The sequence below is a fragment of the Mytilus trossulus genome, chromosome 13 (assembly GCF_036588685.1).
Source record: "Mytilus trossulus isolate FHL-02 chromosome 13, PNRI_Mtr1.1.1.hap1, whole genome shotgun sequence".
NCBI lineage: Eukaryota > Metazoa > Mollusca > Bivalvia > Mytilida > Mytilidae > Mytilus > Mytilus trossulus.
In genome coordinates this window covers 51,073,554-51,098,402 of record NC_086385.1, presented here as the reverse complement: position 1 = coordinate 51,098,402, position 24,849 = coordinate 51,073,554, and the positions used below count along the sequence as shown (strand labels likewise).

Genomic DNA, 24,849 nt, shown 5'->3' with positions numbered 1-24,849 from the left:
TTTAAAATGGCTGGATCAGCGTCTGGATACTACTGTTGAATTTATTTACAGAAGGTTCAGAAACCACAGGTTCATTGGCCTATTGTGTGTGTAACCTTATTAGTAGATATATATATTTATGTGCTTTTTATTCAAAGACATGTAATTTTTAATATCTAGGTCATGTAGGTCAGTAAATAATAAACTACCAATTAAGATGATATATATATGACAGGTATTCTTTAACCACTTGTAAAAGTCATCATGGTCATGATCACTGACTGCTCATAAACATGTCTGAGTTCATAGGCCTAGGAACTATTTTTCATTACCATTTTTATTCATATTATTGATTTTTTTTCTGTTTGGTTGAAATCTTTCCATTGATAAAAGTGATTAAATCTTCTCTTTATTGTTTACATATGATAAAAAAAATTATCAGCTAAATCAGGTAGATCAAGGTCTATGTTCCTGTTTTATTTGTTTACAATTTGGTCTTTTGATATACAGTGGAAATATTTATCTTTATTTAAATCATTTTATAGAGAATGATTTGTGTTGTGTATTAAAGTTTCAAGGTGCAAAACTGAAATGTCAATAGGTTGAACATCAACATTAAGGCCTCACCGAACAAATATGTGTGTCAGACAGTCAGGGTTTCTCTTCCTGTTGAAAATTAGGGTAGACAAGATTTGCTGTTTTTATTAATTGAAGTTTATTTTCCCTGCATGAATATATGGTTATCACCTTGAGTTTTGTAACTACTCCCTACCAAAAGTCAGTGGCAGTAAAACCTCTAAGGTACAAGCATTTTGAGGTTAATACCTCTAAACACAAATATGTTGTGCATGCCCTACTAATCCAACAAAATGTGATCGGATACAATATGACATGATACTAAAGGTAAATTGCATACAAAATATTGAGCTGACCAGGTCCCTATGAGTTATTTTGTAAAAGTCTGGCTCAATATTATATTTAGCATTCATTGTCCATTTCAATATTTTTTCTATGTAATAAAACATAGAGACAACGAGATCACTGTCAGCGTTATGCCATTAGCATGACAAAATTTCATTTGTTCCACATATTTTGATCTTATTATATGTCATGTATGTATGTCATTAGAGTCGACATTTCTAACATTATTTAAATACACCAAATATAGATAAAATCAGTATAGACAGCAAAACCAGTCTAAAGTATTATTAACCAATCTACCTGTACGTTTATATTAGTCCAAGATTGTTCTGACCCCTTACAACCTATTAGCTTAGTTAGCTCAGGGCCATTTGGAGTCAGTCTGACTTTGTTAACATTTGTAAACACAAGTGGATAGGGGGGGGCTGGTGGCCAAGTATAAAAAATTTGTAAGGGTTCTGCGGAACCCAGTGTCTCGCCTACTATTGCTGTAAATCACAGGCTCAACAAAAATGAGGAAAACAATCAATAAAAATATTCCTCTTGATACTATATTTTGATTGTAAGAAGCTTCTGTCCAAGTTTGGTAAAAATCTAGGATAGTTAATGAATCTAATAAATGTTTTGAAAACTTTAACTGCAGACTGTATGCAATGTTAACTGGAAGAAAATCTAAGTCCAAATTTACTTCTGGATACTATCTTATGATCATAAATAAGCTACTGTCCAAGTTTGGTACAAACCCAGGATAGTTTAAGAAAGTAAACTTTAACCACAGAGTGAATGTAATGTTTCCCCGCAGAAAAAACTAAGTCCATTTATAAGTAAAATACGGGAAAAATGGAATTTTATTTTTTCAAAATTTACTTCTGGATACTATCTTATGATCATAAACAAGCTTCTGTCCAAGTTTGGTAGAAATCCAGTATAGTTTAAGAAAGTTATTAAAATTTCAAAAACTTTAACCAAAGAGTGAATATTTGTGGACGCCGCCGCCGACGACGACGACGCAAAGTAGGATCGCTTAGTCTCACTTTTTCAACTAAAGTCGAAGGCTCGACAAAAAGGCTCTATTAAGACAACAGACCAGTCTTAAGACAACAGACCAGTCTTAAGACAAAATGTATGAAATGTTTAAATTAGGGGAAAGACTGCAGCAAAGTAGCAATACAAACAATCAAATAAAATTATTTTTAAAAATTATAAGACAGTTGTCAGTTTAGAATGTCAAGTTTTAAATCATGCTAAATGTCTGGTGTTGAGAAATTTGAATAAATTACGGTACCCCCCTTTTTTCAGCTGCCACCTCTAAATTTTTCACTTAATCAGGCAGTAGAAAACATGGAAGAGGAGTAATCATTTATACAGAAGAAAAAGAATGAGATTGTTTCCAATGATGAGCCCATTGATAGCATTCATGAACATTTTACTTGGTGACGACTGTAATTATCCCTATTTGAATCAATGAATGAATATAAAAATTTGTAAGGGTTCCACGGAACCCAGTGTCTCGCCTATTTTTGCTGTAAATCGCAGGCTCAACAACAATGAGGAAAAAAATCAATAAAAATATTCCTCTTGTTACTATTTTATGATTGTAAGAAAATCTAAGTCCATTTAAAAGTAAATTACAGAAAAAACGGAGTAATCTTTTTACAAACTTTACTTCTGGATACAATCTTATGATCATAAATAAGCTTCTGTCCAAGTTTGGTACAAACCCAGGATAGTTTAAGAAAGTTATTAAAATTTTAAAAACTTCAACCACAGAGTGAATGTAATGGTTCCCCGCAGAAAAACTAAGTCCATTTAAAAGTAAAATATGAAAAAAAAGAATTTATTTATTTACAAAATTTACTTCTGGATACTATATTATGATCATAAACAAGCTTCTGTCCAAGTTTGGTATAAACCCAGGATAGGTTAAGAAAGTAATTAAAATTCTAAAAACTTTAACCACAGAATGAATGTAATGTTTCCCTGCAGAAAAATCTAAGTCCATTTATAAGTAATATACGGAAAAAATGAAATTTTATTTTTACAAAATTTACTTCTGGATATTATCTTATGATCATAAACAAGCTTCTGTCCAAGTTTGGTACAAACCAAGGATAGCTGGATAAAGTTATTAAAATTCTAAAAACTTTAACCACAGAGTGAATGTTTTGTTTCCCCGCAGAAAAAACTAAGTCCATTTATAGTAAAATACGGAAAAAATGGAATTTTATTTTTACAAAATTTACTTCTGGATACTATCTTATGATCATAAACAAGCTTCTTTTAAAGTTTGGTAGAAATCCAGTATGGTTTAAGAAAGTTATTAAAATTTCAAAAACTTTAACCACAGAGTGAATATTTGTTGACGCCGCCGACGACGCCGACGCCGACGGAATGTAGGATCGCTTAGTCTCGCTTTTTCGACTAAAGTCGAAGGCTCGACAAAAATGTCACCTCTAGATAGTGTGTATATTTGACATATTAAAAATAACCCCAAATATTTTTCAGATGAAGAACTGAGAGCAAAGGGAAAGATCTACTCTGAATATCAGTAGATAATACAAGTCAGGACCATAAGTCAGGCTGTTTTCACTCAATATCACCAACAACCACCCATTTTCTACTCAACAACTGCAACTACATGTATGTGCAAGAGGGATTTTTATAGAATTACTTTTGTGTACAGTTTACCGTTCTGAGGTGGGTTTTTTATGTTAAATGTGCATAATTTGCATAACTTGTATCAAACTATCAGCAGTACATGTGAAGCAAATACATAAATATCAGAAAAATTTATATCTAAATGAGTCTGATTTTTATAAAACTTAACTGATATGTTACATATCTAGAAAGCTGATTGATACATATCACTGGCCAAGACATTATGGTTTTGTATGGTTCACCTGACAATTTTTGTATCCTGCCCTGAAGAAAATTTCACTGGACCATAAATTAATATACTTTATCCACTTTGTCCAATGTAATTATTATTTGAGTGTGTTTTACTGTGTACTGGTTTGGTACATCAGACATTTGACCTTAAGTGAACTCTGTCTGTAGTAAAATGAGATACTATTGAAGGCTTGATTAGTTGTTAATAATCAGGCCAAATTAAAATATATGTGTGGTTCCAGTTTCCCTTATTTTGAGTGTTCATAACAGCCTATCATAAAGATTTTTTTTTATCATTAAGCACTGTTAAAGTCAGAATGTTGCTCCCTTAGACTCAATGTAAAAAAAAAACAGCATTAAATAAAAATAAATCCCTACCCAACCTTTTTTTTGTATGCATACTATTTTATTTGCCCTCTTGTGAACTCTGTGCAGTAATATAAGATACTAATGAAGGCTTAATTAACTGTTAATGTTCATGCTATTTAGAGCACAAGAGATTTTAGAAGGTGATAATTGACTATTTTCATATTTCCCACATTGACTCCAGATTGTATAATTTATCGACAGGTTACCTTTTCTGTGGTTAGACATCCTGGTACTTGGTCCAATAAGAGCAACCAAAATAAGTAAAATAGAACATATAATTGGTGTATTTTGAGGGGAAAGTTTACTGTTCTACTATGATTTTGTTATTTAAAGAAACTAAGACACAATTAATTTTCCTCCAAAATGCACTGTTTGAAATTTTTATTTTACATCTTTCAGTTGCTCATGGTTGACAGAGTACCAGGATGTCCAACCAGAGAGAAGGTAACCTGTCGAAAAACTATAAACTCCAGAGTCAAAAGTCTGTTATATAACAAGAGATATTGACCTAAATAAAGACTTACCTTAAATGAGCTATGAACTAATGTTTCATCCAAATCTATAACTACACATTTTTTATTTAAATCCTGATTTAAAACAGGCGCTAACAAATATTTTTCTGCATTTGTCTGAAAAGATAAAAGGTTAGTTATATTAACTATAATCAATGCATCTACATCTATATATTTGAGGCTTATTATGCAGTGTACCTTACGTACACCATATGCATGATGTGCAGGAATTACTATAAATGATAAGTCCCACATTTAACCCTTAAATACCATAATAATTTTTCAGAGGTCTGTGAATTTCAAGTCTGTCAATCAGTTTTACAAACAAAAATCCCCTCACTCTTTTTTTTCAATCACCTTGTAAATATTTTATTCTTGCAGTTTATAACCCTAAGTTGTGATAGTTGAAATGATAATTAGACTTTCCGTAGCATTTCTGTTGGGTTTTTTTCTACATGAGATTGACAGTATGCTGTTTTGCTTTTGTTATAAGTCATATTTATTGATATCTCCACTTGTTAACACTTTGATTTCCATTTTGATTCTATCACAGGTGGTTAACAGTTTGCAGGGTGCACTTTAGAATATTTGTGATGTTTATTATGTTGTGTAGTTCAAAATTTTATTTTCATTTTTATGTCACCATGGTCATGATGATATTGTGATATTGTTCTCACAGGATATTGTAAATGTTAATTATGTATTTGAATAGTCTTATGCCTATGGGTATAATTTGTGCTTTTATTAAAGTATTATTTTGGTATTTAGACTTACCCTTGGATTCCCGTTTTCTTCAACCACAGGAGCCTGGCAGTTAGCTGTTGGGTTATTGTTATTATTATTATTTCCAAAACAACATAAAATAGAGCTGAATATATTGCGGTTTCTTGGTTTTTTCTGTTGGGTATTATTTACATTAGTTGTCGTCGTCGAACCTGCAAAAGAAGAAAAATTATAATTATTAACTATTGCAGTACAATACACTGTGTACAATTTGGAAATTAGTATGGCATATATATATTTGTTTAGCGGCCAGCTGAAGGACGCCTCCTGGTGCAGGAATTTCTCGCTACATTGAAGACCTGTTGGTGACCTTCTGTTGTTGTGTTTTCTATGTCAGGTTGTTGTCTCTTTGACACATTCCCCATTTCCATTCTCAATTTTACTGATACAAGATTGAGTTACCCTCTTTAAACAAAAAAATGTTATTATTATTATTGAAATGACTGACATATGCTGTAACATTTCATATATATGTTGTCAGTCTGTGAGTAATGTCTGACACAAGTGGTAGAACTTTTCATTAGAAATGTAGCATTGAATTGATGAAAATGTAGTTTGGACTAACAAAATGCAGACAGCACACATGCTACTACAACTAAACATATATACCAGTAGACATCAGGTGAAGGTTGTTTCAAAATCAGAAAGTATCAAATCAAATGATATTATAGTTTATGCTCTTATTAACTTGCATGGAATTCAGAAATTTAAGTAAACAGTGAGGTAAAAGGAACTTTAGTTCAAAAAAAGTAGAAGTTAGATTGGACATAAATGTAAAAATTATCCTAAGATCATTTTATTCACAACCAGCATCCAATAAGAAAATCAGATCATACCATTAAAATAACAGTTGCACTTTTCTGTCAGAATTGTTACAGAGATCGAAAAAACTGAAGGTCGGAGACACTTGTTGTAGAAATAAGTCATTATGTCTCCTCAATCATTGCATAATAAACCATACATTACATAACATTAATTAGCATTCCTCTATGATAGTCTGATTAGGGGAGAGAACAATTGGACCAATACTACAGAAAAGCAGCCAAATAAATGAAGAGAAAAATAGGTCAAAAAGGTTAACACTTGTCTATTACAAATACTTGCCATAAAGTAACTTGAAGATTTCTCGTAAAAATTTCGACAACCCTGACCAACAACCAACATTTTTTATCACAGTTTTCCTCATATTTTTCTTTTGGTGCGACTTATAATCGTAATGATTTTTATTAGTCATATGCTCTATAAATATCACAACATAATAACGTATTTTCTCAATTTTCTTGTCGACATATGGCTAATATTGTTTAAAGTTCAATAATTCAGTTTTTACAGTACAGTATGTTACATGTACATGTAATGCACTTACAGTACTTCAATAAATAATAAATACAAGTGTGCACAGTTTTATAATGTACAGGGTTTTGTTTTGTTGGCATACATTTAAATAAGATTATTACATCATAAGATGCAAATTAGGCTGACAACAGTTCATATATTAATGTATCTGTTGGTCTTTATTTTAAGGAGCCATCTTACATGTACAAAATTAAATTTCAGAATTAAAATTCTGCTTAATACATTCTAACAATGAACATGTATAAACTATATATTTGTGTATCAAAATTCTAATGATCGATCAATCAAAATTCTAATGTTGCTATCAAAATTCTAATGTTCAATCATTAATTTTATTTCCCAAATGGACAGAATTTTCAGTATAATCTTTTGTAAAAGCTTTCCACATGACCAGCAAAGGACATTTCCTAAAAATACCAAGATTATCATCTTATAAGTGGAATATAATGATATTAAAATTGATTTATACATTAATGGTTTCTGATAAATGCACTTAAAACGCAATTTAACCAATTTCTGAGAAATTTACAGTCGGACGTAATACATTACTACACTTAACTAGCTTAATATGAAGCTTCTTTCCATATTCTCAGCAGTCAGCACAATAAATATATAGGGATAATATCCTTATTGAGGAGGATTCTTATTTATAGGTTTGACTGTATTTAACATTTGGAACATCCCTAGGATGATCTATATACACAGGTTTGACTGTATTTAACATTTGGAACATCCCTAGGATGATCTTTATACACAGGTTTGACTGTATTTAACATTTGGAACACCCTTAGGATGATCTTTATACACAGGTTTGACTGTATTTAACATTTGGAACATCCCTAGGATGATCTTTATACACAGGTTTCACTGTATTTATCATTTGAGATCTAGACTCCGTCCCTAGTATGATTTTTATTCCTACGGTTTGACTGTAATTAACATTTTAGATATCCCTTAGGATGGGATCCTTATCACTTTAAATGAATGGTTAAATAATTTCTGTGACAAACTCTGATAATAATTCAACAACTGAACCCAACAATCCGTAAACATGTAAATATGGAGATTTAATTCACTGCGATACAAAGATATTTGAATTTTTAATGTACAATTAAGAAATATGATAGTATGGAATTAAATTGACAATATCTCTCCACTTCCATCGATGTTAGCATAGATTAATATCAGGTGTAGAGTTAAACTTTACCTATTTATCTATCCTTCAGGTAGAAAAAATAAAACAGGTTTACTAATTATTAGGTCTCTAGTAAATCCCTAGGATAAACTGGCTCCAGGATTGATGTTTTAGCCTTTCCTGTCTGTTTGACAAGATATGTGGTGGAAAGAACTTAGTATTTTCTGACACCTTTGAAAATTAAAAAGAATATTATAACTGATCAGGCCATAAAAAAGAATAGGTTTGTTTGCCCAAATGCTACCTACCCAGTAAAAAGCTGCCTACTCAAATTCTTTTATTGTCCTGATTTGAAGAAGTTTTTTTTTAATCAGATAGGCATGAAGACTAATACACACCCAAATACTTTAAGTTTTCAATTTTGAAAAAAAAAATGAAAATTCCTACCTACCTACCCACTGTCTCAACCTTTGGGTAGGGTTTGGGCAAACCAAAATATTTTTAATAGTGGCCTCAATGGGCAGGTTAAACTTTTAATTCTATTTTATTTTTTGGCCAAAAAATCAAGAGATGCATATGCACTGCAGTTTTGCTTTATAAAGATATTTACTAAGTTTTTACTAAGATATATTTGACTCAAATCAACACAACCCAAATCTCTCAATATATATTTAAAACAAATATTTAATCAAAAGCTCTATTTATCATATACCTGTGTAGATGATATCATATATAGAAGATAAAAATGTAATTTAATTTTTCTTCTGGTCTGTTTCAGATTTACCCAGAGATAATTCAATCGTGAATAATGTAAAATGGACACTGCTCAAATTTTGCAAAATGTAAAAAATTCTGAATCTTGATTTTTTTGTGATGATTTATTTTATGTATTTGGAGTGCTTACCTACACTTATCTAGCAAAAACTCGGATACATGTACAAAGTAAAAAAAGATAAAACCACTGTATATTTATCTGTATAATAGGAAATAATGACAACAATTGATGACCTACATGTAACCACTTCAAATTTGTATCTACTGCAACTTGTAATAAGTGTTAACTGTTTATATATGTAAGGGGCATAAGGGCACACATGTATTTCTGTTATTTAGAGTTACAACTTCTCAATTTCACTCAGGCAAATCACCAAATAATATCAGAATATAAGCAGTCTTCAAGCTTAACCGCAAGTCATAAAGCAATGGCTTCTAAAATTGTTCTATGCAACTACTACAAGCCAACAGAATCAAACTAAAACTTTCAAAATATTGAGCTTCTAAGAGAACTGGCTTTTAAACTCCAAAGTTAAATATGAATGCTGTATTAGGAGATCTATGTGGTATGATTGCCAAAGAGAAACCTAAATGTTCCATTGGAGTCCAAATGGAATAGATACATTGTAGAGCAACTGTAGGTGAATGTACAACCTTGAACAATGAGCAAAACCCAAACCTTACAGACAGCTATAAAGTCCATATATATGACATCAATCATGTTTATTATTGTTTACATTGGTGCAAAGTCCAGAACTGACAGACTGATACCATACTTTACAGTACAGTGTAACCTGCCTAATCCGACACCTGAGCATTCCAACTGACAGACTGATACCATAATTTACAATACAGTGTAACCTGCCTAATCCCACACCTGAGCATTCCAACTTCCTGCTTTATCTGACATATTTTCATCAATGGCGGATCCAGGGGGGTTTCCAACCGGAACAATGCATTTGAATGGGGACATATAGTTGGAGCACCCCCTTTGTCCTAGGTTGGGAACCTCCTCTTTCTCAAATGGCTGGATCCGCCCCTGTTCATGGTCTAAAATATGCATATCACTGCAGAAAAACCTGGAGCATTCTGACACTCTGCTTTAAATCGGACATTTATTGGTCCCCCAGTGCGTCATAAAACACAGGTTTAATTGATACACTGTACATGTATGTACATATGTTATCCATATATTTAATTGATTTGTTTCGTTTTGATGAAGTACATGTTTGATGAAAAATATTTATCAAATAGATTAACAGTATAAACAACATTCAATGATTCACATGCTAGAAAACTGATATTTAATACATTTGTGATTGCATGCATGCATTACATCAAATGTATAAAAACAATTTAAAAATAAGTAATTTAAAAATCAATGCCTATATAAGGTTTTATAATTCTTTTCTCTTTATTTCTTGATAATTAACCACCAACCTCACCGATCACAGATTAAAGACGCTTTCGCTTTAAATACTGACTAGCATGCAAAACACTTAATTTTCCATTTGGATCTATTTTTACATTTTAATTGAAACAGACAGGGATCAGAAAAAAGCAGATTAAACCTAACACAATCTGGTTTTCCAATTTTAAAGGAGTTTTTGACCTTTAACATCAGTGTGTAACCTATAACATCAGCAACTTGACCAAATTGGCAGTTATAGTACATTTGTTAAGATTATTCTGTTATCATCATACCTCAAAAAACTCGTTAAACAAATGTCTATTATCAAATGAATTAGCAGATCTAGGGGGGTGGGGGGGGGGTCCAAGGGTTGGAACCCCCTTTTTTTTGGCAGATCAATGCATTTGAATGGGGACATATAGTTGGAATCCCCCCTCTGATCCCTTTTTAAAATGGCTGAATGGCTGGATCAACCCCTGAAATGTCATCAATGGTGCATCAATTCCAACCACTTTCAAGCAAAAAGAAAGTATAGTACAGCCTTAAGGGTAAAAAAATGCATTTTTATCTGTAATATATATACATTTCAAGTTTGTGGATGTCAATATTGATTTTACTGTTTTCCTTTACCTGTCTTTGGTAACCCATTGATATAAGATAAGATAAGATAAGATAAGATAAGATAAGATAAATTTTATTTTCCAAATTAGGTCCCCAGGGGGGCATACACACATAACATATATGATTGATACAACATACAGTATTTTACATAACATTGTAAAATAAACTATTGAAATAGTCATACAGGTATTATTTGTTAAATAAAAAAGTATTTGAGAGTTGCTACTCCAGAGATGTGGCAAACCCCACTTTTTTTTTTTTTTCTCACTTGATTTTATAATATTTTGCTGAAAATGTATAAATATAAAATATAAAATAAATGATTGTTTAGCTGCAACAGACACCAAGGGACGATGCTCTAGGATTGTGATCTTAAAAGCTCTAACAATCCTCCTCGTATCTGATGCAGAAAAACAAACACAAATGAAAAAAGTTTATGTATATTCACAGCAAATAACATATACTGCAGTAAACAGGTATTGAGAATAGTGTAGGTTTCCCTACTGCAACAGACACCAAGGGGCGGTACTCAAGGAGCTGTGGTATTTACACAGTCCTCCTCGTGTCTGAAGCAGACAAAAAGGCCACATAATTAACAATTTTTCGAAATAAATTTACATGCAGCAGTGAGAATAGACTTATCTTCTGTGTTCATAAGCCATATCAGTTTATCTCTTGCGTTAAGAGTTAAAAAGTTGGGGCAACTTTTAGTTATCTCTTGAAATAGATGATTACGGTCATCATTAAATTTAACACATTGGAAAAAAAAATGATATTCATCCTCCACATCTCCGGAGTTACAACGAGTACAAGTTCTGTCATTTAGGAGAGTACCCTGATACCTTCCAGACTCAATTCTTAAGTGGTGTGATGAAATTCTGAGCTTTGTTAAGCTTCGTCTCTGTTCAAAATTCCCAATAATGGAAAGATATTTTTCTCTTCCAAAAACTGATTTAAATGTAACATAAGTTCTAAGTTTACCATCTGAATGCTTTACCAATTCAGTGTTCCACAAGTCTATAAAATATGATTTTAATATTTTTTTCATATTAGCTTTGAAGCTATTAATTTTTGGTAATGGTGAAGATAGATAATTGATGTCTGGGATCATTTCAAGAATTGACTTCATAGAGCCATACCAAGATGGTTTTTTTGAGTGAGAAAGATTCTGTGATGTTACATAAGCATCTTTAAGAAGAGAAAATTGGGAATCAAGATTTTCCAAGCGATACCAGTAATTTAACATGGATTTAATCACATCATAATATAGTGGGAATCGTCCTAGCTCGGATAAAATTCCAAAATTCATGGATTTTTTATGAACACCTAAAACCAGTTTACAAAATTTTATATGTAGTCGCTCACATTTTAAACTGGAATAGATTTTTTCAAATGGTAAAGTTCCATTTCTGAATCTTGCTGAGAATGGATTAAAAGTTCCCCATATTTCAGACCCATATAGGAGTATTGGTTTTATGGTATGATCAAATACATGTAAGCTGGTATTTATGCTTGGATTAAGTGATAATAAATTCTTGTACAATTTATAATAAGCCTTCAAGGACTTTTTATACAGTTCATTTTGAGCATATGAAAATGACCCTGATGCACTAAAGTGCAAACCAAGATATTTATAATTATTTACACTCTTAATCAACATATTTTCATAAGTAAATTTTTCACAAATGTGTCTGCCTGCTTTATTGAATATCAGAACCTTTGTTTTGGTGTGATTTACACTTAAACACCAATCTTTACAATATTTTTCTAGGTTGTTTAGTCTTGTTTGCAATCCTTTAGCAGATGTTGATAAAAGGACCAAATCATCTGCATATAATAAGCAGTTAACTGGTTTTTCATTAAGTATTACAGGGTCTTCACTTTCTTTTAAATACTCTGGCAAGTCATTTATAAATAACTTAAATAGATTGGGACTTAAATTGTCCCCTTGTTTAACTCCAAGTTTTATTTGGAAAAAATCTGTTACTCTGGATTGAATTTTAACACAAGATTTACTTGATTCATACATGTGTTTAATAACATTATAAAATGAAGTACCCACGCCCGCAGATAGTAATTTCAACTTAATACCAATATGAATGACTGTGTCAAAAGCTTTCTGAAAATCCACAAAGCAGGCATAAACTCTTCCATCCTTTGAATTACAGTATTTATCAAAAATACATTTAATAATAAACATGTGATCTGAAGTTCTAGCTTTTTTTGTAAAACCTAATTGACATTCATGAATTAATTTATGTTTCAATAAAAAATCATCAAACCTACTATTTAGAACACTATTAAACACTTTTCCAATGGCACTGGTCACTGTGATTCCTCTATAATTGTTAGGATTTGTAATGTCACTAGATTTGTGAATTGTTGAGATGTAACCATCACTCCAGCACTTGGGATAAATTCCAGAAGAAAGACAAGTGTTAAAAAGTTTTTTAAGAATAGGTAATAGAATTGATTGACCATGTTTTAACATATTGATATATAAAATAGGTTGATAAGTAGGTAGACTAAATTAGTGACAATAAAATCAAGATTTATGTCTGTAAAACAGGTACTCTCTAACATCCCTAATTGGATTTCTAAGGAATAAATACTTAAATTTTAGAAACCCATATGATATCCAGGGACATTTTTATGCAATATAATATGTTACAACAATTTGGATTGGGTGACATCTGCTGTCAAATCCATGGTTGGGACATTAGCAAAACTTTATAAGGCAAATGCAGTTTTCAAGATATTTTTGTATATTTTTGTTTACCTTGTTCATTTGATTAGCATTGCATCATTGAAGCAATTGAAATAGAATAATGTTCAGCTCTGTGTTGTGGTTGCCAAATTGCCACCATCAATTTGTGATTTAACGCTGGCAACTCTTCAAACAGACTTAATTAATTCAGTACGGTTACACCAATTACACCAAGATGTCGTTAAATGAAATTGGAAACCCTGCATTTATCATGTTTTTTCAATATGGTTAATCGCTGAAATCCATATATCCTAAACTATTGAAAACTATCATTCTGCATTTTCATTAATTTTGTGGTGAACATAAGACACACCCAATGGAATTAACACCTTCAAGGTGTTTCTAAATTTCATATGATTGTTTAGTGTGCCAACTTGTTTATGAAATTTAACATGATGTATCTGCAAACATTGACTATGATAAAGTAAATTCCCATACACATAAAAAACAGTAAATGACCACTTTAACAAATTCATTTCTACAGCAATGGGATAAACAAATAGAAAATAAGAAATATTGGTTCTTCAATTACATTAGATAGGACGATTAATTTCATCCTAAATATAGAAATGATTTAATAAATGCATTGAGTGTTAAGGGAATTTACGTCTATTTTAATCAACAACAATGTAGTTTTTCTGATCATCAAACCTCATAAATACATCTCTATCATCTCTCTATATGTATTGAGTGGTTCAATAATAGTCCCCAAGGGAATTATCTTTATGTTGCCTTTCTAACCTTAGCGCCAGGAATACTGATAAAAAACTTAACACTTACTTCAATAATGTTAACCCAAGAAGAGGGTAAAGGCACACTTTTGGGATGAGGGATAATAGGGGGTAAGAAAAAGGTGGGGATGTGGGATATAGCTTTTATAGGATTTAAAAAAAAAAATCTGGAAATAATAATGGAGAACAAACTGGCAGAAGGGAATAGTTTTGATAAAATGAGTGTCACACCTCTCTGATAACTCCAGCAATTCATACCTCCTTCTGTAACATCAATTCCTTTTTATTTAAAATAAACAGTCTTAATCCGTGGCCACAGTCAAACTATCCCAAGATTTTCTATCAGGCCTGTATTAATTTCTTCTACCAGCAAAAATAATCCATATAACATTTATTCAAAATTTTCCAAAAAAAAATAAATGTTGATAAAATAAGGGTTGATTCAAATGTTTGTAGTCAAAATGAAAATTGTGTTTTTATTCATGTTCATGCCCCATGCCTGTGTTGCAGTTATGAATTTTGATAAAAAGTATGTCTAGGTACATTATTTCAGTTATCACCAAGTTTATCTAGGTAAGTGTTATTACTAGAAATGAACTTATGTTGTTATATGTTACATGTATAAAGTAAATGTATACAGTACAGCTGACTATGTGGTATGGGCTTTGCTCATTGTTCAAGGCCATGTGGTGACCTATATTTGTTAATGTCTGTGTCATTTTCGTCTCTTGTGGACAGTTGTCTCATTGTCAATCATGCCACATCTTCTTTTTTAAATGTATGCATCTTTTGACAGGTTGACTTTTCAGAGTAAAACCAAAAAATCTGGGATTTAGAAACAATTTAAGGAATGCAATTTGACAATTTTGACCACAAATGAAGATTAAAATGAACAAACTTTGCAGCCATGACTAGTGTACCCAGATACATTAAAGTCTGTAAACTAATCTAGGTCTTTCTTTCACTTTAGGGGTCCCTATTCTTTAACACTATTAATAATTTTTTTTTTATGGTAACTGATAGGTTAGGGGATGTTTAACTTTAAGGCTAGGATTAGGGCTAGTGTAAGGATAAGGTGTTAGCTATAGGTATGGGTTGGGGTAAGGTTTAAGATTAAAGATAAAATAATCTGGCTATCTATGGGATGTGACACCTTGATCGAGTGTCTTATATAACAGCCTTGCCAGTCAAAAAATAATTTTCAGCTGAGGCAGAAATATTAAGGATTTCAACAATGTCACAAGCAGTAAATATAAGTGTACACATTGTATCTTCTTGCATTTCTCTATTTACATTTTTACTTCATTATGTAATGGGAAGTTTTCCAAAACCTAAAAAAATAAACCACTTTATAGTCTAGCTGTGTCTCTGTTATCAACATACTAAGAATTCCTTAATAGTAAACATTAAGAATCAGGTAAAAACTGGTTAGGTATCATGAGCCAATATCTCTGAGAGGAATCAAAAGCATGAAAAGGATAATTATGAGGACCCTCTGGATTAATCTTTTCTATTTAAAGGGGCATTAGCTTCAGATTCCACAAAAACATAAAATCAAAAATAAGATTTTGTTTTTGTTTCAAAAACTTATATAAAAGCAGAATAAAGAAATAATATGTTACTATTAGCGTCAACATGGTTCAACTTTGTAACTGTAAGTACAGCTTCACCTCTTGAGGCATGAGGAAGTATGTGTGAGGTCAGTAGAAATAAATATAGAATACATGAGGGTCGATATGGAATGTCCTCCATTTCGATATTCTTAAATAATTGAGTCATTTTTTTTATATTCTTTGTACAAAATGTATACAGGATATACAAATGTATTCATACCCATTAGACATTATTCCCAATTCTTTATTCTTTTTTACTATTCTCTTCTCTTAGTATAAAAACCCATTATTCTCTATTCGGTAAACCCCATCCATACCCTCATACCATGTATACAATGTACATGAACATGCTTAACATGATGATTCTATTATTAGTACAATGATCTATCAGCACATGATGACCAGAACAAAATGGCAATTTGCTACATCTTGGCAACAATTGGCAGACTGATCTGATAAGTGCATGTATGTCAGGAGGATGGAATTCGTGCAATCACATAAACCTTCTTTATAATATATACATGCTCTCAGATCAATGAACTACTGTCAGTCTACATCAGGTACAACAGAAATGTGGGAAAGTGTAAAATAATAATAACATTTTAGACTGGACTACTGTAAAGAGGACTTGATATGTGAGGAAGTATACAAACTATGTGACCAAATTTCAGACTAGACTTTGTCAGAGAAGGATTTGACATGAAAAAGTGAAATCCTGGCAAACTTTAAGGCTGGACTTCTAAGAAGAGAACTAGAGGCTCTCAAGAGCCTGTGTCGCTCACCTTGGTTTATGTGCATATTAAACAATGGACACAGATAAATTCATAGCAAAATTGTGTTTTGATTATGGTGATGTGTTTGTACATCTTACTTTACTGAACATTCTTCTTGTTACAATTATCTCTATCTATAATGAACTTGGCCCAGTAATTAAAGTGGAAAATATTTTCTAAAAGTCTACAAATATTTATGAAAAATGTAATAAATTGACTATAAAGGGCAATAACTCCTAAAGGGGTCAACTGACCAAATTGGTCGTGCTGACTTATTTGTAAATCTTACTTTGCTGAACATTATTGCTGTTTACTGTTTATCTCTATCTATAATATTAAACAAGATAATAACAAAAAAACAGCAAAATTTCCTAAAAATTACCAATTCAGAGGCAGCAACCCAACAACAGGTTTTTCGATTCATCTCAAATTTTCAGAGCAGATAGATCTTGACCTGATAAACAATTTAACCCTGTTGTCAGATTTGCTCTAAATGCTTTGGTTTTTGAGTTATAAGCCAAAAACTGCATTTTACCCCTATGTTCTATTTTTAGCCATGGTGGCCATCTTGGATGGTTGACCGGGGCACCAGACACAAATTTTAAATAAGATACCCCAATGATGATTGTGGCCAAGATTTGTTTAATTTGGCCAAGTAGTTTCAGAGGAGAAGATTTTTGTAAAAGATTACTAAGATTTACGAAAATAGTTAAAAATTGACTATAAAGGGCAATAACTCCTAAAGGGGTCAACTGACCATTTCGGTCCTGTTGACTTATTTGTAAATCTTATTTTGCTGAACATTATTGCTGTTTACAATTTATCTCTATCTATAATATTATTCAAGATAATAACCAAAAACAGCAAAATTTCCTTAAAATTACCATTTCAGGGGCAGCAACCCAACAACAGATTGTTCGATTCATCTGAAATTTTCAGGACAGATAGGTCTTGACCTGATAATCAATTTAACCCCATGTCAGATTTGCTCTAAATTTTTTGGTTTTTGAGTTATGAGCCAAAAACTGCATTTTACCCCTATGTTCTATTTTTAGCCATGGCGGCCATCTTGGATATTTGACCGGGTCACCGGACACAATATTTAAACTAGATACCCAAGTGATGATTGTGGCCAAGTTTTGTTAAATTTGGCCCAGTAGTTTCAGAGGAGAAGATTTTTGTAAAAGTTAACGCCGGACGCAGGACGACGACGACGACGGACGACGACAGACGCCGGACGCAAAGTGATGAGAAAAGCTCACTTGGCCCTTCGGGCCAGGTGAGCTAAAAACTCAGTGCATGTCGTTGTAGTGGTTCTTTCAGTATATGTTTAAGAGTTTTTTTACACCCTTTGGTTTTTTTATTAATACTATCCATTAACCATCACTTGATTGAAAGATTGTTGATTGCTTAACATCCAGTGGTAAACATCTTAAATTAGGACAATGTGCATAATAAAACATGTTAACTGACCCAGTTGATCTCATAATTTATCTTTATAAATGTTTTTATTTACACTGTTTAGTGTTACTGTACTTCTGATGTTGCAATGGCAGTTGATATTTCTGGTTATCAATTTTTAATTCATGCTTTCTACATGTACATATCATTTCTCTGCAATTCCAATGAATCCATCCCTTAATTCCAGTCCATATTTTATACTATGCCCACATGCACTACGTAACATATATTTATTTCTCTGCATAAAAACATCTGACAACTATTGCGCAATCATTGTTTGTCAACAAAGTAACCATCTATCAAGCACAACACATCAGCTGATTGTTTCTTGTTGATAATATTTGGCAAGATACCACATCTTCTTCTTGTTCTAACGAGCTGTTAATATGATTGGACCAGCATGCCTCTAATAAATACTAACCCGCTACTGTCGCTTCTTATTAATTAAATACAAGGAAAGGTTACAATTCTATGTAGAAGTTTTTCTGTTTTCTTTTCTTTTAGCAATTGTATCTTGTAACACAAAGAATTCTTATTCCTTTTCCGTGTGTTATAACTATGGCAGGCAGAGTTCCAGAATTTAGTTAACTGATGTTTCTATTAAGCTTAAAACCAGGGACAAAATACTCAGACCTTTTAACCTTAAAAACAAACAATGCCCTACTGGTCCCTTCTAGAATACAATTCTTACCCACAATGCTGAAAGACAATCCAAACTTTACAAGCCTATCGTCAGGAAATATATAAAGGTTTTAATACATGTAATTTATACAAATACAGATACATTGTATTTCTGTTACTGTTTAAAAAAAATAACGAAAAAAAATAGTTGCAAAATATTAAACAGACTGCCAAAATAATATTTTAATATTCATATCAAGTAACATGTAAAAGATAGGGGCTTTAATATAAGAAAGACAACAGGTGTAAATGTACAACCAGCATTCACATCTACATCAATTGTGAAAATCAGAATCAAAAGTCAAAACAGTGTTTGTCAAATTGTTTTGAAAATTTTCAAGACATTTATTCTTATAGCCAGAAAACATATATAATTCCGGTTACTTTACTTTGAAATTGAAGCTGTCCATACAATATATAGGTGATGAGATTTTAATTTGTCAAAGATTACACAGTAGTCTCCCCTTACAGGTATATTTACCTTATTATCTCCCCTTGTTTATTTAAGTAATGTAAACACACCAATCAATGTAAACAGAGATCATTCATTAATGTCAACATAAACTAGGCTGAGAAATCAATTAATCTTTCCAAAAACACCTTTCATATCAAAACTTTAAGCTGTATTACATATTTTATTTGTACATGTTGTACATGATTGTACATATTATGTGCAAATAAAATTTACTTACGAACTTGTGATTTTACATAGTAAGAATAACCCTCTTGAGACCAACAAAACATGTTTCTCTTCATAGATTTGTATAAAATGTAAGGCAAGCTGAGATTTTGTTGTTTATAAATAAAAAGTTTCAGTCATGTGTGTAAGTGTGAAAATTTCCAGACACTAATAAACACTTAACTTGTATCATGAGTACATGAACAAGTATTTTATAATTAAACAAAATAATTACTAAGTGGCATTTTTGCTTAGTTGAATAACATTCAATATTAAAACTGGTAGAATGAACTGTACATATATCGTCAAGTTGTCAAGTGGATTAGAAATTATTTATACTGTGGATTCATTATAATTCGTTGGATACCAATTTTAGTGGAGTTCTTGGGAACAGAGGAACCACAAAATTAAATGTTCAACGAATATCAAATTTTCTATAGGCTTGTTTGCAGATTTCTCTAAAACCACCAAATTAAATTTCCACGAACATGAAAGTTTTTCTCAATCCACGAAAATTTGTACCCACGAAAATAAATGAATCCACAGTATATCTGATCTATTGTGTTTAGAGTGTTTAGAGTTAGATCTCTTTTCTTTGTGCCAGTTTTTGTCCATATAACATGTCTACATAATACATGAAAACTGGACTACAAATTATCAATACAATGATGCGCTAAAACAATAATTAGAACCAAGAGCTCATTGATTAGAGCTTAGAGATCATGGCTAAGGATAAGATTAACCTAGTGGATATAACTCAGCCTAGCTATATATAGATCTACGGCCCTAGAACCTGAGAGTTTGATCCAAAGCTCATTAATTACAATATAGAAATTTAAGATAGCCAAGGTTAAATTTTTGATAGATCCATTTGCTAAACTTTTTATGAATTAGGGAGTGAGCAGCCCCAATCTTTGGAATTCCCAAAAATAAGTATTACAAAAATAAATCTGATAAAGACCATTTCATAATTAAGAAGAAAAAAGACAACTGCACAAACAACCAACAATACTTGATTCAGACTTCTGCATTCATTTTTTCTTAAAAAACATTCAAATCAATTAATTTTTTCTTCAATCTGACAATATCTTGCATAAATATTGTTTTAAATTCAGCCCCTCCTGATTTTTCTCCTATTTACAATGACTTAAATGTATACGAAAGAAATGCAAAATGCTTGTTCAGTTATATGGTTAATTGAATGCAATCAGCAAAAATAAGAGTTGTTAAAATAAAACAAGATTAAATACAAATGTACAAATGATGTTGCTGATGAGTTTTGTAATTTTTGTTTTTGACATTTTGATTGATTGTTCAATCAGATTACTAGCTAAATTGCCATTTATATCTCAATTGTAAAAGTACATTGTAGCAAAAAATACCTACTGATCATTATAGATTAGGATAAGTTTATTTATACAAGATGGTTAATAAGAGAAAACGGAGAAAACGATATAGTACTAATCACTATATTTTCTAATGCATTTTTTTTTACATGATTTTTAAGTACATAACATTGATGTGTTTTAAATTTTTCAAGTAAACCCTGTCTCTTGTATCTTATGAAAAGCGCAAGTTGTTTATAAAATCTTAAAGTTGTGATTTAGAGCTAATATATAGAAAACTTTCTAGAGTCAGACAATCTCAGTCAGAAGTATATATGTACTAAGGACTCTAAAGTATGATGGTCACAATAAAGTGTGATGTTCTGTGCTAAAGAGTGATGCCTCCATACCCTTAAGTCATGAAAGTCTGATAGTCCACGGAAAATATAGACATAAGAAAAGTAGTTGGATTATGACAGAGTTTATTTATCAAGAAAAAAAATCTTGACTCAGGCAAAAAAAATAACATGTTTAACCCTGCCACATTTTTGCGCCTGTCCCAAGTCAGGAGCCTCTGGCCTTTGTAACATTTTGTTAGTCTTGTATTTTTTTAATTTTAGTTTCTTGTGTACAATTTGGAAATTAGTATGGTGTTCATTATCACTGAACTAGTATATATTTGTTATGGGGCCAGCTGAAGGACGTCTCTGGGTGCGGGAATTTCTCGCTTCATTGAAGACCTGTTGGTGACCTTCTGCTGTTGTTTTTTTATTTGGTCGGGTTGTTGTCTCTTTGACACATTCCCCATTTCCATTCTCAATTTTATAGCTTCCTACCCCTTGAAATTAAATAGTTGCAAAATATTAATTTAAACAGACTAAATGCTTCTTAAATGGTTCTTTCTTGAACACATTAGTCATTAATTCAAATGTTAACCAACAGCAATACATCTGTTCAGTGATCATTCCAGTATTTTAAAATATCTTTAAATATATATAAGACTTCAAACTGCACTGGTCCCCTTCAATTACATATATAGCACCAAATTTAATTTATAAGACATGGTGCTACATAGCCGTAGGGACAACAGTGGCTGTTTCAACTTCAGTGCGACATTGTTTTGTCCAAATGTCTTCTATCATGTCTATTATGAAAACTTTTAAAATTACATGATAACTGCAAAAACATGAAGTTCAAGTCCGAAGAAAAAACATACACACAAAACTTTATCAATATTGGAAAGTAGTAAAAGGTTTATATATGAGGGTACATGTACAGATGGCAGAAGGGATTTGTTCATTTTAGTATTCTTTATTTTTGGTGAATTTTTCTCTACTTGATATTGCAATCATTGCTATTAGCCAGTTCTGATAGTGATAGTACAACTTAAATGCACTGAAATTGGACAGAGAGAAGGGGGTTTTAATTACATAGACTACCTGAAACCCATTACAGTCTTGCAAGGTTGGTACTCAAGACTAATTCATGCACCATTTTCAAATTATTAGACTTAACTAACTTTTAAGTGTCAAGCTGACCTAAAACTTTATTCAGATTAAATTTTGTTCACCTATAAAATGGTTATTTTTCTGAGTTTGGATCCTTGATAATCTTGTTTCTCTGCTTACTTATATATATATCCATCAACTAGGATACTGGATAGTATCACTCATTCACTGCTCTACCATTATCACTTTGTTATTATGTCCTCCATCAGGGTTTGATATTCTGATGTCAACAATTCTCATGACAGGGGTTGATCCAGCCATTTTCAAAAGTGTGTCCCAACCCAAGGTAAAGAGGGGTTCTAACTATATGTCCCCATTCAAATGGAGGGTGCCAACCCCTGAAACCATCCTATTGGATCTGCCACTGCATGGGGACCTAATTTGGTGAATAATACTATTCTTTCTATTTTATACATTTCTATATCTATATAAAAATACTAAAATGTGGTATAATTGCAAATTTAACAACTCTCCACAAGAGACCAAATGACATTAAAATTAACAACTTTAGTACCAAACCCGCCTTCTACAATGAGTAAAAAACAATATCACATTGTCAGCAAAATATGCAGCCTTGCAACTTTTGTAAAAATTGTCTTATCTATAATACTAAAATTACGAGGTCCAATTTGTCAGCCGTCATCACGTGAAAACGACGAATCAAAGAATTCAACTTTATATACAACTTCTATAGTACAAAGGTGTAGATTAAAAATTACACGACTCCAGGACCTTTTGTTTTCCACGTAATTAATATTGCCAATAATTATTAAAGAAGTTCCGGGTCGAGTCCGATACCGATACCAATAGTATAATCACCTGTTACTTATTACCTTATCTGTACGTTCCGCATCTGACAGGGGCACCACCAAACAGTGTATGCAGGATTAATATGCTATATACACGGGTCATATTCACAGGGTTGAGACTACTAAATTGTCAAATTGTTACCTATTGTAGTATTTTAATCAGTTAGACTTTCCAAGATAACAATACGAATACTAAAAATATGGACTAACAATAAGGCGTATAGGTACAGTTTTCAATTTGTTACCGGGCAGGAGTGACGTAAAACAGCGAATCAAAGAATTCAACTTAATTTATAACTAATATAGGACAATGCTGTTGATTAAAAAATACTCCATTCCAGGACATTTTGTTTTCCAAATAATTAGTATTTATCATGATCAATAATTGATAAGTTCCAGTTCGACGGGTTCAAACAGAAAGATTTGAAAGCAGAGAAAACTGTGTATCTTATAATCGGCATGATTTTATCTGATGACAATACTAAAACTAAAGTAAGGCTTGCGCATAGTTATATACTTTAATTCAGTCACGGGTGTGTTCTAGTATAATATAAAGGTATTCATTTTATCATGATATATTGTTGTTTAATAATATTGTAGCAGGGTTGCTTCCCCTCAGTACAGGTAGAACATTTAAAGCCAGCCTTAATCAACTGAGCTAGGGAATGGATTCTTTGGCTCAGTGGGTTAACGCACTGACTGTCATGCAAACAACCACAGTTCGAATCCCAGTTGGTGACGATATGAATTTGTAGAGCAGATACTTGCTCTCCGGTTACATTTGTGGAGGCATAGTGTGGTGGGGTTGCTTCCCCTCAGTACAGGTAGAACATGTAAAGCCAGTCTTGATCAACTGAGCTAGGGAATCGATTCTTTGGCTCAGTGGGTTAACGCACTGACTGTCACGCGAGCAACCGGGGTTTCGAATCCTGGTGGTGACGATATGAAGATATGAATTTGTAGAGTAGATACATGCTCTCCGGTTACAATATGATCATTCCAATATTCAAATAAAATTATATTTAAAGTAATGAATGAAATCTTCTTTGGAAGACATAAGACATTGTATTTCACTAAAGCCCCACATTTGGGTATACATGTATACTTGGACGTAACCTGATTATCTCCCTTTATCCAAGTTCAGGAATTTTTAAACATGTAGAAGTGCACGCTATTAGTACAGCAGTTTTATCATTTGTTGCATAAATTGTGCAATGCCCACATGTCTATTTGTTTGAATTCTATAAAAGATAAGTAACCAGGGCCCTATGAAACAGGAATGGGATAGAAATGTTAACATTTTTCAGTTGGTAAACAGAGAGATGTTACCACCGGAAGTGACATTAATTAACAACCTTCTGTTGTATTTAAACATTAAACTATCAAACAAGATGTATCATTTTGTAGTACAAGATGTGTAATTGAATTTTAATAATTGGGAGTTACAATACTGCTTGTAAAATAGAGCCCTAAGTTGCTCGTTGAAACAAGGCGATAAAAGTTTTTTGAATTTTTTGGCAGGCCAATGTTTACACGACCTTCAACTTTTAAATTAACAATCTGGGTCATGTGCTTTATGTTTAGTATTCAAATCAGAAACTTATCAAATAAAAATTTCTCAAAACTGTAAAGGTCTGATGTAACGCGTACATATAACTTGAATTTTACATTTAAAGTAATGGACTATTTTGTTCCGCGTAAGAACAGGTACTCTCATCCTAAATCGCCATGTTGTGGCCACCTCGACGTAAA

The 24,849-nt window shown here is 32.0% G+C and overlaps 1 protein-coding gene across 3 annotated transcripts in view; it reads right to left on the bottom strand.

Moving 5' to 3' along the window:
• The window catches only part of LOC134693946 (CTD small phosphatase-like protein), a 43,939-nt gene that overhangs the window by 18,812 nt on the left and 278 nt on the right, over window positions 1-24,849 (bottom strand). Inside the window, exons 1-3 of one of the 3 annotated variants that reach the window (XM_063554910.1) lie at window positions 24,766-24,845; window positions 5,445-5,605; window positions 4,683-4,787 (exon numbers count right to left, since the gene is read on the bottom strand). In XM_063554910.1, coding sequence (XP_063410980.1) covers window positions 4,683-4,787; window positions 5,445-5,605; window positions 24,766-24,814 — 315 coding nt within the window. In that variant the 5' untranslated portion in view covers window positions 24,815-24,845. Of the gene's footprint in view, window positions 1-4,682; window positions 4,788-5,444; window positions 5,606-19,468; window positions 19,526-24,765; window positions 24,846-24,849 lie in introns of those variants that run through there. The other 2 variants (XM_063554909.1, XM_063554908.1) reach the window with 2 other exon arrangements.